Source organism: Rissa tridactyla, chromosome 12, assembly GCF_028500815.1.
Source record: "Rissa tridactyla isolate bRisTri1 chromosome 12, bRisTri1.patW.cur.20221130, whole genome shotgun sequence".
Taxonomy (NCBI): Eukaryota; Metazoa; Chordata; class Aves; order Charadriiformes; family Laridae; genus Rissa; species Rissa tridactyla.
Window position 1 is genome coordinate 6150897 of NC_071477.1, and position 17095 is coordinate 6167991.

The following is a 17095-nucleotide window of genomic DNA, read 5'->3' on the forward strand; positions in this document are numbered from 1 at the left end:
GCTGGGATTCCAGCATAAAGGAGACAGGGAGAAAGTCATCTCTTCCAGTTCAGCTGAGAGCACAGGTCTGCCTTGAAGAGCTCAGGGGGGAAAAGGCAAGGACACCGGAGAGAAGACCACACCAGCCAACAGTTGGAGGCTGCGCTGAATGCCACAAGGGCGATATTCAAAACCAGATCTTATTCGTGCACACAGAACTGTGCTGCAGGTCACTAGAAAAAAAACATCTTCCTTTGTATGTAGCATCTTTTATCCATTAAGGGAATTTTCCAGGTAACCTCACTCATCCCTGCTCGCAGCAGCAGACTTCAGGCAGGCAACATCCTCAGGAGCACAGAGCAGAAGACGGCAGTAAGGCAAATGCTCGTGTGAGTTGATCTGGGGACGGTTTGCCTTGGAAGGGAGATACTGCATGCAATGCCAGCACTCCTCCTGCGAGGCTGCAGCGCCCAGCACCAACCCGTGCTTCGAGCCAGACGTGACCCGAGTGCTGCAGCGCCGGCAGCCCATGGAGGGGATCGCCCACAGCAGAGAGCACCATCTTTCTGTCCCCACACGCATTGCCCGGCTTCTCTGTAGGCGAGGCAGGGACCACCGACCCTCTGCCTGGGCAGCCACCTGGTCCTGCAGGACATCTGCCACTGCCGCGGAGACTCCTGGAGCAGGACGTGGCCCCAGCGCAGAGGAATTCCGCAGAGCTGCCGGGAGGAGCAGGGGAGCACCAGCCCCCTGGGAGGCACAGAGGATGAAGCAAGTGCAGCAGGCTGCTGGCAGCAGAGAAGCTGCCTATTGCCTACCAAGGATGAGCTAGGAAAAAAAATAATATTGTTATGCTAATCATTTGCACAAAGGTAACAAGATCTCATTTGGTGCTGCTCCCTCAGCTTGCTGCAGCATAGCAGGGAGATATAAATAACATTAATGGCACCATCTCAGCAAGAGGCCAGGACTAACTCCTAGCTAGCCCAGCTAAACATAAGCCTCGGGCATCTGGATGCAGTGGAGAGGAAGCCACAGGACAAATGGGACAGACCCACTTGCTGTGAGCACCCCCAAGGCTCTGGCCATCAGCCCAGGAAGGTCGCCTCCACTGGCACCATCACACCAGTTGAGTAACCGGCCTGAGCTCGTGGTCGGATCCTGGCTCGGAGGATGCCCGTGCACAGCCCTGTTCCTCCAGGTGCTGCTCAGCCCGTCTCTGGCCCAGGCCTGACGAACCGCTGTGCTTGGGAGCTCTCTCAGCAGGTGCAGCACCAGCTCCTCGCCCCCTGGGAAATACAGCAGAAGGCTGGTGACACCCTCCTGTTTACAGCCAGCTCCAGCTCCTGTTAGGGACCTGCCACAAGGCACGCTGTATTTTTAGAAACAATCTCTAGAAATCAAGGGGAAACACACGTCCAAGTCGCAGGGAGGTGGCCACTAACCCCGGCTCAGCGGAGGCTGCTCAGGCAGCACGTCGCAGCGCTGAGCCCCCTCACCTCCCCGTACGGGAAGGAGAAGTATTTTCACTGCTGAACCCACAAAGTCAAAATAAAGCAGCCAGTACCTAAATCTGTCAGCAGCACGACAGACAGCTCTGCTCTGAGAACCCTCAGCTCAGGAAGGGGCTGAGGTCTTGCTCTGTAACCCCAAACTCAGCACTACGGAGAGATACAAAAAATCCCTACTGCAAAACGCTATTTCAAACATCACAAAGCTACATTTTCTCTCCCAAACAAGATGACATGAGCACTTTCTACAGGAGGGAGATCCACAGAAATGTCATGTCTACACCTACAACGTTTTTCACGGGGGCTGGAGAGCCAGACCCCCCTCAGGCAGACTCCAGCCCCTTCCAGGCTCCAGCCCCCTCCCTGCTGCCCCCCCGCTGCGCCCACGGCTCCCCAACATCCTGGGCTGCTCTTACACCCCTGTTACTTCCAGACTTATGTGTTCCCTTCTGAGATACTCCAGAAAAAGCAGTGCTGCTGCCACGCAATGTAGTCTATTTGACAATAGAAGTGAAGAAAATTTTTGCCCAGATCCGGGAAAATGCATCCAAAGCAACTTCCTACAAAATGATGTAATTTCTCTCGGTACAGCTGTTTCTTTACATGCAGCTGACCCAAGGCAGTTGCTTCAGGATGCGTGGCTTGGCGTAGGTGTGTTTGTATCGGCACAGCCCAAGTCGGTGCAAAGAAAAGCCACGCGGGCCGGGCCCTGCAGCCTCCCGTGCCTCTTCCTCTGCAGCAGCTTCCTGCTAAATCCATTTTTGGGGTCACGAGGTTAAGGAGCAACGTTTCCCAGGAGGTGGTACTGAAATTTGAGCAGACGTTAATCCAGCTTTCCTGCACAGTTGAGTTTGTATCTCCACGCTTAGGTTTTCCTGCCCAGTCCTGCCCAGACTAAGCCCCTGCACAGTCCTCTGTGCTATGGTCACACCGCTCTAAGGGTTGCACCGTGTGTTCCCTGAAGCCCCAAGCCAAACCGTTTACTATCATTGCCATCTTGCTACACAAACTGTCATCTCCTCTGCATGTTTCCTATGCCACCCTCTCCCTGACCCCTCATTGATGTTATCCCATGTCGTGTCATGCCAGCTTGTGTGACAGACAGGAGATGGCACCTCTGTCTGCTTGAGGAGCAAGTCACCAGACGAGGCAGAAACCAAGGTGGGTTGAGTGTCTGCAGGGACCAGTCAATACTGCTCTAAGAGGAAAGTTTTGGAACACAATATGCTCTGGTGGTAGCGTAACATCACTAGGAATAAGAAAATAATTAAGTCTCTCCGACTCCCTCTCCAAAGAGGCTCTTGGCAGCTTCAAAGACAGAACAAATAAATCCTTCTCATAACTCAATCTTGAACGGCGCTAGGAGAGCAGAAGGGAGCGAGCTACCTCCAGTTTGGGTTTTGATATCCCTGCCCTCTCCCACACTCCCGAGGCCACACGAGCATCTGCCTTCCCCTTCTCCGGCAGTTGTTCTGCAGCTCCGGTGCCCGGGCACGCCAGCTCCGGGGAGGTGTAGATGGCTCCCGGCTGGACCCCATGGCCATGCTGCCACTGGAGCTGCCCAAAAGGAGCAGAGTCCGCTCCAGCCACAGGCAGGCGCAGCTGGTAGAAGAATAATCCCATTTTTCCCTTTTGCCTCTTCCTTCTCCCAAGTTCTCTGGGTGCCAGGCCACAGCACCACTGCTGTTCATTGACCTTGTGCTCAGCCCCCCCGAAGATTTGGTGCTCTTTTTCACCCCTCCCCCTGCCATCAGATCAGCATCCGCGCTGCTCGTGCTGAGAACGGCATCCCTGTGGGGCTGGAGAGGCTTCCTCTATCCTGAGGCAATCCTCAAATCCTAACATTTTTCTTTTGATTGTTATGAGTTTCAGATCTTCTATCACCCATTACATGCTCTTAATGAGACCTGCAGAGAGTTCAGACATCTGCTCGCCTAGCCCTTGAGCTCTGGAGTCAGTAGCTCCATGTGTCGCTCCAGATTATCTAGCACCCCTTCCAGGTTGCTGGGCTTGGATGCTTTCTACCATCCCTTCCAACACAATTAGCATTTCTTGGAGAACATGGTTTCAGGCTTTAATTGCCTTTGATCCTTCTGTAATCAATTTTCTCAGGCCAGAAAGACCCAGCAAAAGGTGAGTTAGGAGGCAGAGGACGGTGAATGCCTTTGGAATGGCACCAATTGGACCTGGGTGAGGTCAGCTTTTCCAATTCTATCTCTTCCTTTAGGCACTTCATTTGCTGGGCATCTTCCTTCTGGATTGGGGTTGTCGTTACCACACGTGACATTTATTCCTTGTCTGATGAATTAGGAAGTGCTTGAGCACTCCCTTGGACAGAACAAAAGCAAGAAGAGAGAGATACCAGTAGGAAACGGCGCTGTTTCCAAAAGCCTGACTCCTGCAAACCAGCTATAATTCAGGTCTCCTGCAAGGGTCACCTTTTGCTCTTGTAGCTCTGACCCAGAGCGTCAGAGCCGGGGCAGCTCTGCATGCCGCTGGGAGCTGCCGAGCAGGGCCGCAGGGGTGAACTGCAGGCTCTTTGCAAGGACCAGCCCCACTCCGTGCAATTCTGGCTGCACTGGGGCCAGACCCAGCAGGGTTTGGGCAAGCGGCAGTGTCCTGAGCGTGTCCTGACAGCATCAGGCTGCAGCAGACCTGCACTGTCACCACACGCCCACTTACCAGCAGGTACTCACTCCACAAGCTCTTCATCTGATGGACAGGCTGCATTATTGATCACCCTGGGCTTTCCCTATAGCCCTTGCAGGCTTCCTCCACGCTGCCCACTAGGAGCCCTGGAGGAGCCCAGGCAGCGTTCAGAGTCCTCTCCTGCGCTACCCCGCCTGGCTCTGCTCCCAGTAGGGCGGTGGGGCTCTGCGCTTTGACACTGTACTGAGTCCAGCTCTGGAGTCCTCAGCACAAGAAGGACATGGACCTGTTGGAATGGGTCCAGCGGAGGGCCACGAAGATGATCAGAGGGCTGGAGCACCTCTGCTATGAGGACAGGCTGAGAGAGTTGGGGTTGTTCAGCCTGGAGAAGAGAAGGCTCCGGGGAGACCTTACAGCAGCCTTCCAGCACCCAAAGCGGACTTACAGAAAAGCTGGGGAGGGACTCTATCAGGGAGTGTAATGATAGGATGAGGGGTAACGGTTTCAAACTGAAGGAGGGTAGATTTAGATTGGATATCAGGAAGAAATTCTTTTCTGTGAAGGCGGTGAGCCCCTGGCCCAGGTTGCCCAGAGAAGCTGTGGCTGTCCCATCCCTGGAGGGGTTCAAGGCCAGGTTGGACGGGGCTTGGAGCAACCTGGTCTGGTGGGAGGTGTCCCTGCCCAGGGCAGGGGGTGGCACTGGATGGGCTTTAAGGTCCCTTCCAACCCAAACCATTCTATGATTCTATGATTTATCTGACTCTCCTGCTTCTCCAGCCTCCTGTGGGGTCAGTTTTGCTGGCAAGGTGCCTGCCCAAGCAGCCCACCCCTCGGACACCTCTCCGGCAGCTCGTAGTTAACTCCCTGCTGGCCGTAGCCCCCCCCCGGCTCCCCAGCTACCAGCCCTGCCCTGCCTGATGAACTCTAATGGGAGCATTCCCGAGGAGACGCCGGTCCCTGCCGTGCTGAGGACAAGTCACCCTCCCGAGGTGGCTTTCTGCTGCCTTGCAGGAGCCGAGGGAAGTAGGTGCAAAGCAAAAGAGAGAAGGATTTAAGCAAGAGCTTAGTGAATCCATCTGTGCTGACATCCATCAGTGTCACTCCTTGGCTGCAAAAGCAATATTTATAAATCACGTTTCAAAACTGGCTACAAATTTGTACAAAGAAACAGATGGGCTGGTGGTAGCAGTTTGTCACCACTGATATTTATGTGGAGGAGTAGAGACAAGTGCAAGAGGGGTGAAGGCACGTGAGGGAGGCAAGGGGGGGACAAAGGAGGATGCAGCAAGGGAACCCAGGAGAGCAGGGGGCGGAGGTGAGCGCACCCAGGGCGCTCCATGGGCTGGAGAAACGGTTGGAAGGGAAAAATCCAAGGAAGGGAGATGACACCAAAACGCACACACGTTAGAAATGAGGGGGGCCTCCATCTGCACAGGCAGCCGCCTCCTCTTGCTGTGGAAGACAGCATTGCTTGGCAATTGGGAGGGTCTCCAAACACCCTGGGAATAACCCTGCAGGAGCAGCATTTGTTTTCCCGAGAACAGAAGGCGGGAGGGTGATGCCAGCTTTTACTCATTTTATGCAGTGTTGCACCACATGCAAAGTTGGTGAGATCGTTTAGCACGAAGGATTACCCTGTGCAACGAGAGCCTCGTCCCACTCAAGAGAGCAGCAGCTCCGGAGGAGATGGCGGCGCACGAGCCTGCGTCCTGCACCCTCCTGCAATGCCAGCTCTCGGGTTGCTGCTGGTGAACCCCGGCTGAACGAATGGGGGGCGAACCCCGCACAGCGCCAGGCAGCAAAGGAGCCCCCCCCTGAGCTCCAGCCAGCCCTGGCCAGGTCCCTCCTGCCAGACAGGAGGAGCAGTGATGGCTCTGGGATCGCAACCCAGCCGTGGCAGACATCGCTCAGAGCAGGGAGCGCGGCCCCGGGCCCCTCGGAGCTTCTCGAGGGGTCCGGGTAGGGACAGACAGCGGGGTGTAACTCAGCAAGTTCTCATAAGGTCCTTCAGAGAAAGTGAAGGAACTTAATTGCTGGGCATGGGGCAAAATCTTGCAGAGGATTAAAGCTTGCTTACATGATAAGAAGCAAAGGTCTGGTGAACAGCTGCCCCATCAGTGCAGGGGGAGGGTCTCGGGTCAGGGACAGCTGCACTTTTGAGGACACACAGCAATATCCGTCCTTCTATGATTATGCCTGAAGCTTTTTGCTACAAGTTCCATTTTGACCATCCCTAATAATGCCGAACCAAACCGAGCAAGCAGGATCTTACATCAGCAGAGAGTTCCTCCCATAAGCTCAGAACAAACTAAATCAGACTTCCGACAGATGAAACTGCAAAAGCAGAGAAAAAAAATGGTTTGAAAAAAACCCCACAAAACAAAACAAAGACGCATTTCAACGTGGTCTGCTGGCTTCCATCTGTACTGGCCCCTTTGATAAGCGAGTGCACATCTGGATGGAGAAGATCTTGGTGTCTGCAAGGATCCCTGCTGTACATATCACTGTGATCAGCACCCAAATTCACCCAAAACACCAGTCAAAAATAGGAAGCAGCCTGATAACTACCTCTCTGGGTTGTTGTCATCCAAACAAATGCAGCCTGACCTTGCAGTCTGCAAAACCTGCACCCCGGTCAGAGCAGCAGGCGGGGACCGGGTCCTCGGGAGCCGCTCAGTCCAGAGGCACAAAGAACCCCAGAGCTTCCCAGAGGAACAGACGGGCCCTGCCCGGTTGCATTTCCCAGAGGACAGGATGAGCCTCAGGAAGCACAGAGGGACCACGCTCCTGAGCCACCACCGAATGGGGAATTTGGCTCTGCTGGCCACGTCCCAGGTAGCCCGCAGCGGCCGAGGGCTGGCTGCTGCACGGCCCCGCTCCCTCCCAGGACTCCTGAGCTGCTCCTGTTTGTTGGGGGCACAGGGGCTGCCCACCCGCACGGCGGCTCCAGGATTTACCTTGGAGAGGGATAAATCCTAATGCTCAAAATGGGAGCGTGTTCATCTGTAAATCCACATCATCTCCTTGCCTGCGGGCAGGTTGGAGATTTCACATCAAGAAAGCGACCGAGAACCCTGAAAACATCAAAGGCTAACCAGCCAGCACAAGAGGAGCTTTAGACCTGTCTGCAGCAGAGAAGAAAGCTGGCAGAGCCTCCTTGAGGAAATCCAAACTGCTGGCTGACCAGTCCCACCATTTCAGGTTGGCGAGGAGCCTTGCAGGGTGCCCAAAGCATCCTGAGCGCAGATGGCCGTAAGCCCACAGCCCCGTCCCCTTCCCAGGACCAGCTGCGCCGCTCAGCCCGGAGGCTGCAGGACAGGGCAGGGTGCAGCAGGGCTTACCCTTAATATCCAGCAGAGAAAAATGGTGGTTGTTGGTGGCTTCAGGTGCCAGCGTGAAGTAGAAACGATGGCCACTCTGAGGCTCATCACGGTCCACGACGCTTATTGTCTGGATCAGCTACAGGGAGAAAGAGATGAGAATTAGTGCTGCCTCCACAGCCCCGCCACAGTGTCTGGCCCAGCAGAGCATCACCAGCTTCTGCCACAGCGAGGGATGAGCCTTTGCCCCTGTAGACAGACTTAGCTGTAGGACACCAGCAAAGCGGCTCCCGGTGTGACAGCAGCTGCACGGGAAGATGTTTGGGCAGAAGGGGAAGGTTGGGCAGGCTGGCACTGGTCCAGAGCGCTGCTCGCAGCATGAGACAGCTGCAGGCGCTGCTGGGGACTCATGAGAAGGGCTGGGGGACACCCGCTACCTGGCCTGGCTTGGCATCCTCACACACAGCAGCTTCATAGGGGGTGGCGAGCTCGGGCGGATTGTCATTCACGTCCAGGATACGGATACGGAGAGAGGCTCTCGATACCTGTGAGTGATTATCTGAAACAAAAAAAGAAGCAGAGCTTCAGCAAGAAGTGCCATCTGCTGCTAGCAGGGAGCAAACTCTCCTTGTCCCTGTCTGTCCCCAGGCCATGGCAGCTCCACACCTCTGCCTGTGCCTGGCACACACTGTCTGTGGGCCAGTGGTGCCTGCAGAGCATCACTGAGCCTCAACACACTTGTTTTCCAGTAAAAAAACCAACCGCTGGGCTGCGTACCAAGGACTCCTGAAATGCTGCTGTTGACCTGATCTGCCCCTGGAAAAGCTGAACAGCCCCGATCAAGACCCCACGATAAGGGTCAGTCACCACCAACGAGCATCCGTGCTGTAGCCAGCAGGCACCAAAAGGGGACAAGGAAATTCAGATCCAAGAACATCCCACCCTGACTTGGGTCCTGACCCTTAACCCCCAGGGGCTAGCAGCCACAGCTGAGAGGCGAGCGAGCAGAGGTGAAACAGCTGGGACCAACTAAGAGCACAGGGCAGTGAAGAAATCTGCCACCTGCACCTCCACCGCACCCAGGTGAGCCAGGGTTGAACCCTCCTTGGCAAGGCAGGAGGCTCCTGCCCTGGGACCTGGGACCTGCACGCTGGCTCCCGTTTTTGCATTGCCATCAGCAGCTCGAATTTGAACCCAGCAGCATCTGCCAGCCGGCACAGACGGGTCACGCGGGAAGATCTAGAGCAGGCCCCTCACCCCCGCAACTCGCCAGCCCGTGCCTCGCACAGGCAGTGGTCCTGGGGGGGGGGCTCACAGCAGTCCTGGGGGGTTCACAGCCCGCTCCCCTCCCGCAGGGGTGCGTGGTCCTGCCCCAGGCTCGCTCTGTACATGGGACGGAGATCAAATTTACAGCTCCACACACTGCAGTGCCGCTCTACACCACGGCACGCACCGCAAAGGTACATTGAGCCCTCGCTATAAGATTATAAATCACTCTGGAGGGCCTAATGTTTTCTGAAGCACCTCGTGTGCTTCCAGAAATGAGAACTCCCTCGTACTCCATCTCCTTTGTTTCACCCAGAGGTTGCAACTGTGACAGACCCGATGCCTCTCTCCTCGCTCGGGCAGGAGCTCTGCTGCCTGTTTGTCTATAAAATTAATGCTGGCCCCCGCAGATCAGGTGGGGGAGGACCCAGGGGAGAGGAGATTTAGCGCTGCTCCATAATTAGCTGGGAACCTAAGCCCCCTCCCCAGAGCTGCCTTCACCCCGTTCTCGCGTTATCACTCCTTCTCACCCAGACCAGCTGCTCTGGTGATTAGATGGTTGTTTTCGGGGGAGGGAGGCAGAAGTCGTGACTAAAAGCCTAGAACGATGTGTTATTTTAAAAGGCATGTTGGTGCAGTGAAATAAACTGCAGTCGCTTTCAGGGATAGAGGAAGGGGGAGGCAGCAGGGCAGGGAGCCCGGGGGAGGCGGAGGGGTGCGCCTGATGCCCACTGGAGCCACAAACAGGAGGAAAAAGGGTTCAATTCCAGCAAGAAGGACGACAGCATCTCATTGCCCCCTCCTCAGCCCGCAGGAAGATGGATAACCATCCCTGCTGCTCAGCTCTGAAGCAAGCTGGCATTGCCCTGGAGGCACTGCCAGAGAAAGGGAGAAAAAGAAGGGAGGGAGAAGAGCCCAGGAGGAGGAAGAAGAGCCCAGGTGGAGAAAAAGCCCAGGACCTCATCTCCTCCCCTTTCCAACTGCGACCTGGAGGATTGGTTCCTTTCCCAGATGCCCCAGCTGGCTGCAAGCAGGAGCCGATCCCAGTGCTGCCGAACTCTCCCCAGGACCTGTCGGCACAGCACGCGCCATGGTGGCCCTACGGGGCCAGGTTGGGACACCTGGCTGAGCCTGAGCATGGCAGCTTCCCTTCGAGATCCCCTCCCACAGCCTCATCAGGAGGGACATGATCAGCGTATTTAGGGCTGGGCGTAGCCATAGGTCTCTCCCATTCCACAGCATCAGCGAGCAGCTGCCGGGAGTGTTTTATGCCGTGCATGTGAGTGGGGTCACCCACGCACCGCAGCACAGCGCCGAGGACCCGCGCCAACCCCTCTGCCAGAGCCATAACTAACATCCCGCTCCCCTGAGCGCAGCTCAAAGCACAGTTGTCCTTTCTAAATGCGCCCTGTCGTAAAAAAGCTCTCCTTTTGCCCCTTCCAAAATCGCGGAAGCCCGAGGCTCACGCTTACTGCTGGCTCAGTGACAGGGTTAAAATTTGACATCTCTAGGAATGTCAAGGTTAGAAATGCAACCATTGCGGCGGTGTCTGCTCTTCCAGTGAGGCACACTTTGGCTTCTTTTGATTTTTGGCTGTAGCACGATCTATTTAAAGGTTCCTCCAATGCTTTCTTTATCAACCTCCTTCTTCCTTTGAGCCAGTACCTGGATTTAAGGGTAGGAAATATGAAAAATGGTTGGATGTATTTGAAAAAAAAAAAAAAATCTCCAAAGCATCTCTGAAATATGTTTTCTGTAAATTGTGTGGCATAAACTGAATTTATGACGGGCAGAAGAGCGAATGAGACAGTTGGAGTACATCTGTGACGAAAGGCACAATGTGCCTAACTAATGCGGACTTCACACCTGCGAGGCCAAAAGCTCTGCCCTGTGCTTCCTCCAGACACACGGAACCGTACGCGCGTGCCCCTGTGCGGGCTCCAGAAGGAAAGGCTCGGCAGGTGTGTACCGCGGACCGGGGGGATGAGGGCTGCGGGAAGGCACGGGAACGTGCCCTCGCCAGGCTCTGCCAAGCAGCACCTGGCCCGTGGATGAGGTGGAGGGTGGCACGTACCAGGCTGAGCGCGACCAGAGAGGGGGGTGAAAAAAAAAAAAAAAAAAAAAAGTCGTCTTCCATTGCAGCATCTCTCCTCGGTATTCCAGCTCAGCTGACTGACATGCAAATTAGTTTAATTATTTCTTCTTCTAAAATAAATTATATTTTGCAGTGGCTGCAATATGTTGTGTCAGGCAAAATTACATTCAATATTTTTAAACTAATTGATGTCAGCCTTGAGAAAACCTGATTGACAGCAGCGAGGAAACTAGGCTGCTACCTAAACGCTTTCCTAAATTAAAATTAAACATGCCGTTTTTCTGCATTTCCTCCAGGAGTTGGAATGCTATTAATCTGAAAAGACTGAGGAAAGAGACATGGAAAATACACAGAACAAGGGGGAGATGCTGGGAACACAGCAGTGCAGTACGGCAGCTCCAGGCTGATGACTGGCGGCTGCCTTTGCCAACACGGGCTGAATTATTTCGGAGTCGCTGGAGCCTGCCGGGGGTGGGAGACGGGAGTTCTGCCCATCGCTTCCACGCTGCAGCGACTGCACTTTCCTCGATGCTACGAACGGCGCAGCTCGGGATGAGCAGCGAGCGTGGCCCGGAATCCCTGTGCCGAGGTGCTGCTCGGTGGGCAGCGCAGGGACGGGACAGGATGGACAGGGAAGGGATGGGATGGGACAGGCAGTGCCGTGGCTCTGGAGCGGGAGAAAGCCACAGTCCTGCTGCACGGCAACACCGAGACCAAGCCTCAAATGCTCCAGCTGAATCTTCCTCCACATCCCAAAATATTTTTTCTTAATTAACCGTGAAAATAGCCTGAACGGTACTATATTCTTGTCTTAAACATTCAGATGGAGAACGTCAACACCTTACCCTCTCCCTGGGTTCTGGACAGCTGACTGCCTGCAAGCCTGGCACTGAGAAGCTCTGGGCAACAGCTCTCAAAGGCTGGAAGGTTTGCAGCAGGCGCTCGCAGTGATGGGAAGGGACTGCTGAGATGGTCAGTCACCCCTGCCGTGGCAGGAATCACAGAATCATAGAATGTGTTGGGTTGGAAGGGACCTCTCAAGGCCATCTAGTGCAACCCCCCTGCAGTGCGCAGGGACATCTTCAACCAGATCAGGTTGCTCAGAGCATCATACAGCCTGGCCTTGAATGTCTCCAGGGATGGGGCCTCCACCCCATCGCTGGGCAACCTGGACCAGTGTCTCACCACCCTCAGTGTAAAGAACTTCTTCCTAATGGCTGATCTGAACCTTCCCTGCTCTAGTTTAAAACCATTGCCCCTTGTCCTATCGCCACATGCCCTTGCAAACAGCCCCTCCCCAAGGGGGAGGAGGGGATCCCTCCCCAAGGAAAGGAGGGGATCCATGGTTACTGCTGCGCTGGGACCCAGTCCCTATCCTGCCAGACCCTCACACAAACTCACAATAAAGGACTTTCCGTTTTCACACCCGCACCTCTACTGTGAAGCTCCAAACCCAACCGTTGCTGAAGCACACGTAGCATTTGCACTCCTGCCCGCACACGCAGCCGGGCAGCGATACCGCATGCAGGAAGGTGCTCTGCCGCGTTCGCGGGGGAGGGTAGAGCAGTTTGAGGGAAGCCCAGAGGCCCCTGGGCTGCTCTTTGTGGCTGCAGCACCCGGGGAAAACACGGCTCACGGACGCTGTTGGGCACAGTGTACGACCCACCCTCTTCTGCCTCAAGACCAAATTAGTACAGTTCTGAATTTAAAAATTTTACATTAGTAGGGAAGCCAGAAGAGGCTAAAGTGGACTTTAATCCTCATTATCTCAGCAAATTGGGAGAACAAAATGCAGATTAGAGGACTGGGACGGGCCATGCTGCTTTCCAGCACTCGCGCCATGGCTGTGAAGCGCAGGGTGGTTTTGCGGATGTCAGGGCAGCTGCCCGATGGCAAAGCGGAGCGCTGATGGCAAGGACAAGGCAGGGCCATGCCAGGGGTACGGCTCGTTGGACACAGGCGGCTACAGCAGAGGCTGGAGCTGAAAACGTGGCTCCCAGCTGAGGGGAAGCAAAGTGGAAGCAGCAGTTAAGCCAAGTAACATATAAATGGCTCTCACCTCTCCCGAGTCCTGCCCGAACTCAGCAGCATGAGAGTCATTAAATTGCATCCAAACACAATGCTCTGATTAAAGCCAGTCTCCAGCAGGAAGATTTATCATCTCAATTACCAGCAGTGGACACAGCAGTCAAGGCCTCATCATTTTACATGAGCAAAGAGGAAAACAGGAAGAGAATCACTAATATTAGCCCAAGGAAGGTAAACAGCTTGCGAGCGAGATGAAGATTTATCTCTGGAAATGCTTGGCCTGGTCCCAGGCCAGATTTGCTGAACAGCCCCCATGGCTCCTGCTGGCTGCCATGTTGCAAGGCCAAATATTCTGCTGGTCACCAGCCGGCCGAGGCGGATCCCGCTGGGAAGTGCCTGTTCTGAGGGGGGGAAAACCTGCTCCTCCTCTCCTCCCGGCAGCAGCACGCAGCCCAGCCAGCATCAGCTGCAGCCCGGCGCCTTCTGCGGCTTTTCTCACTGCTCCTCAGATGCCAAAACACTCTCTCTGGTTATCTGGAGGTGGGACATGCACCCCTGGGCACCGTGTCTGCTGCAGCAGCAGTGGGTCCCAGATGGGGGTCTCAAAGGTGGGGGGACAGCTCTTGTATGGAGCTGCTCAAACCTGACAGGCAGGCTGCCTGCGGGAAAAAGTGCTGTCGGCGGGCAAGCTTTCCTGGTTAAACCCTCTTCAGGACTGTCCTGCCAACAGGCAGGGAGGGCAGTTGCGGAGGACAGAGGGAGGCAAGACCCTGGTGTGACACACTCCAGGCCATGTGCCCATCAGCCGTGGGAATCGAGGGGGCACAGCTTCCCACCAGCCCTGACAAGCACCAGGCACGAGCCTGGGCAGTGGGACGCCCAGTGAGCTCACTCCGTTCCTTCTGCAAAGTTTACATCTCACTGAGGAAAGAGGAAGAATCTTTTACCACTTGCCTCTGCCGGAGTTGATAACATCCTGCCCGGTGGCACGCCAAACCCTGTGGCAGCCAGATGTAACCTGCATGGCCATGGCAAACGCCACAGGGCCCCACCAGCTCCTCCCGGCTCCGGACACCGGCGCGCCAGGAACGGCCAAGTGCCAGGAACCGCCAAACTGGACATGCCGGCAGCAACACGGAGGCTCCCAGCCACCCCGTGCTCCACATTGATCCCGCTGCGCCGGCCACGACGTGACAGATGCTGCACAGCCCCGCTCCGAAACCCCTCGATCACTTGGAAGGCTGTACCTTTACAACTGCCCTTTCCGCCAGAGGATTCAGACATAAATTGTGCTTTAAATTCAATATCAGTCATTAATATTTCATGATTACAAAACGTTAAGGATAATGTCACTGGGAGGATTGTCAGGGCAGTTAAAAAGGATGAGTCAGAGCTCACCACGGGAGAAGTCAGAGCGCTGAAGAGTCTCCCCGGGTTTTGAAGCGATCCAGCCTGACAGGCTTCCCTGCCGGAGGGGAGCCGCAGCATTTACCGACTTGTTCTGAAATCCTAGCCGCTGCGTGTAAATATTGTCCTTCTGATTCTTGTCACCTCAAGTTTCCTCTGGATGCTGAGCTGTGCTGCAACACCGTGATCCTCTCCTCCCTGGCCACCGCTGGCAGAGCCCCGGGACGTGCCATGGCTCGGCAGTGGGCTACCCTCCCTCCAGTGCAGCCAGCACTCCTGCCCGTCACTGTCTGATGCCAGGCAGGGCTTGTGACAGCACCTCAGTCAGATGGCACAGAGGTCACCCCGGCCGGCAGGCACAAAGCATCAGCACAGAGTGGGGCTTGGGGCACACAGCGGGGCCAGAGACGTTCCCCTGGGGCAGTGCGGGTCTGGCCAGGGACACTGCTCCCTCCTCTCCTAGCCTAGCCCGGCCCGGCCAGAGCAGATGGCTGCCACCACGATGGGGTGACCCCGCAGCAGGAACCCACCTCTGGGCCCCAAGCCAGGCCCGACATGGCGCCTTGAATGTGAACGGCATCTTCCTGCTCAAGAACGAGCAAAGAAATGAGAACCAGAACTCCTGAGGGGTCTCTGGGAACAGAGCCCGAGGAAGGCTCCTGCCCATGATGGACAGGTCTTGGCACACATCTGCAGATGTCAGGAGGTGCTTTGCAGCCAAAGCAGCTCCCTGGTACCAGCTGCCATGGGGTGGCAGAGCACAGCAGGTCCCAGGCTGCCCCGTCAACTTGCGCATCCCAAATGTGGAAAACTTTGAAGAACACAGCAATGCCTTTCTGCTTCCCAGCACGGTGCCTGGCATTGAAGCTCCTTCTCCATCATCAAGCTCAAAAAAAGGAGGAACACAGAACACTCCCTGGGGCCCATGGGGCCAGATCCACCATCGCACGCAGGGACCGGGGGAGCCCATGAGCCAGGGCACTGTGCAAACGCGATGGAGGGCAGCAGGATACGCCCAGGGCAGGCTCCTACCTGCAGCGGAGCACCTGCAGGGAAGCAAAGCCTGCCCTTTGCTGCTATTATTTTCTTTTCATTCCTCAAGAGGAGTTTATTCTGAGCTCCTTTGAGCAGCAGGACCCAGGTTTGTTTTTTTCTTTCTTAACTGGAGAAGAAAAGACAAACAGGACTTCTGCTGGAAGCATCCACACCGGGCTCCGCTGCCCCCCCTCCCACATGGAGGGAAGATAAACTAACAAAACCTGCGGAGCCACTAAGCTGTTCCTTCCCGGCTCTCCCAGCTGGGTGTGAGCGGATTTGGCAGTTACTGTAAATACAGGCTAAAGGACAGCACAGCCGTAAGGGAAGGAAGAGACCGTCACCGGGGCTCTCGTGGGAGGGTCAGAAAAGGAGCTAATTTCAGGTGAGGACAAAAGAGCTTCTCCGCATCCTCCGCCTGAGACTTTTCCTGGTGGGCTGCAGGCTGAGGCCAAGCGCTGCGGCCAGAGACGAAGCAGCCTGGTGGTACCAACCCCGGCATCGCTGCTGCTCCCCCCATCCCCAGCACGGGAGCTCAGGGACACTCTGTCCCCGCAGCCCCTTCCCACTGCTGCGGTGCTGGGACCCCCCATCCACTGCTTGCTGTGCCTTGCCGAGCCTGCAGCCCCACAGGGAGACCCAAGGAGGAAGGGCACGGGAAGCATCCAGAGCCACAAACCCAGCGTGCAGGTACAGCCTGCAAATCCCAACCACCGTCAGCCCCCAGCAGAGGCGAGCACTGGCAGCCAGCCGTGCCACAGGGCTCCCATTGATGGGGCATCCACCCACAGCAGATGGCTGGACTGGGGGGATGCAGGTGACGTGAAGACAGACCCCCCCAGGGACCCCCAGAGCCACTCAGCAGGTGCGAATGCAGGGAGCGAGCGGGACGGGGATGACTGGCAAAGCTGGCGCATAGATAACAAATTTGATTAGTGTTCATCAAATATACTATTCGACCATGCTCCCTTATTAATGCTCGAGTCAGGAAGAGTATTTTTAGGTTGTCTAGGGAGATGTCAGACTCAGTGCTGCTGCTTTTTCTTTTTTTTTTTTTTTTTTTTTACTTCAGTGGTAATTAACACTTGCATCTTGGTCACCTCTGCAGTGAATGCGCCCACATTTCCCCCTCTGCCCCACTCCGGCCCAACACACTGTCTGCTCCATGCAGCACTCCTCCAGCTCACCTGCTTCCATCGCCAGGACGGTGATGTTGTGCCACCCTGCCGTCTCCCGGTCCAGGACCTTTCCTGTCACAATGGCACCTGTGTTGGCGTCGATGTCAAAGATCCTCTCTGTGTCTGTGCTGCGGTCGATGGCGTACCTGAGGCCAGGCAGAAGGGGAAAACTGTGAACAGCTGGATGTGCCAAGCCCAACCTCGCCATCAGCCCCAGGAGCGCAGGGATCTAACGCAACAGGCCCTTTGTCACCGCTCCCGCTTTTCCTCTGCTGCAGCGTGGCACACAAAGGCCGTGTTTCTACCAGGCTGCAAGCCCAGAGCCTTCACGTAAAATTAAAGTGCGGCTTTTGGTGCATAAAGTGGAACTAAGCACAGACTGTGGACAACGGGAAAAACCTGCTCTGATGGGAACCTTATGCTGAGGATAGACAGAGCAATATAGAAATCATGGGCTGTAACTCCACTCGTGAGCCTGGAAAGCTTCTGAGCTATAGATTCAGGAAAAACACCAACCCAAGCCGAAGGGGGGCACCCCTGCTCGAGGAGCCCACCTCACCTACCACCCTCTCTTGGTCCTCCTACAGCCCCCACCCGAGTGAGAGACCCGGGGGCCGGTGTGGCAGC

The 17095-nt window shown here is 55.7% G+C and overlaps 1 protein-coding gene across 3 annotated transcripts in view; it reads right to left on the minus strand.

Annotated features, from left to right (window-relative positions):
* The window catches only part of CDH22 (cadherin 22), a 105001-nt gene that overhangs the window by 24792 nt on the left and 63114 nt on the right, over positions 1-17095 (minus strand). For all 3 annotated transcript variants that reach the window (XM_054218850.1, XM_054218851.1, XM_054218849.1), the window contains exons 8-10: positions 16478-16614; positions 7897-8018; positions 7481-7598 (exon numbers count right to left, since the gene is read on the minus strand). In XM_054218850.1, the coding sequence (XP_054074825.1) occupies positions 7481-7598; positions 7897-8018; positions 16478-16614 (377 nt within the window). The remainder of the gene's footprint in view (positions 1-7480; positions 7599-7896; positions 8019-16477; positions 16615-17095) is intronic.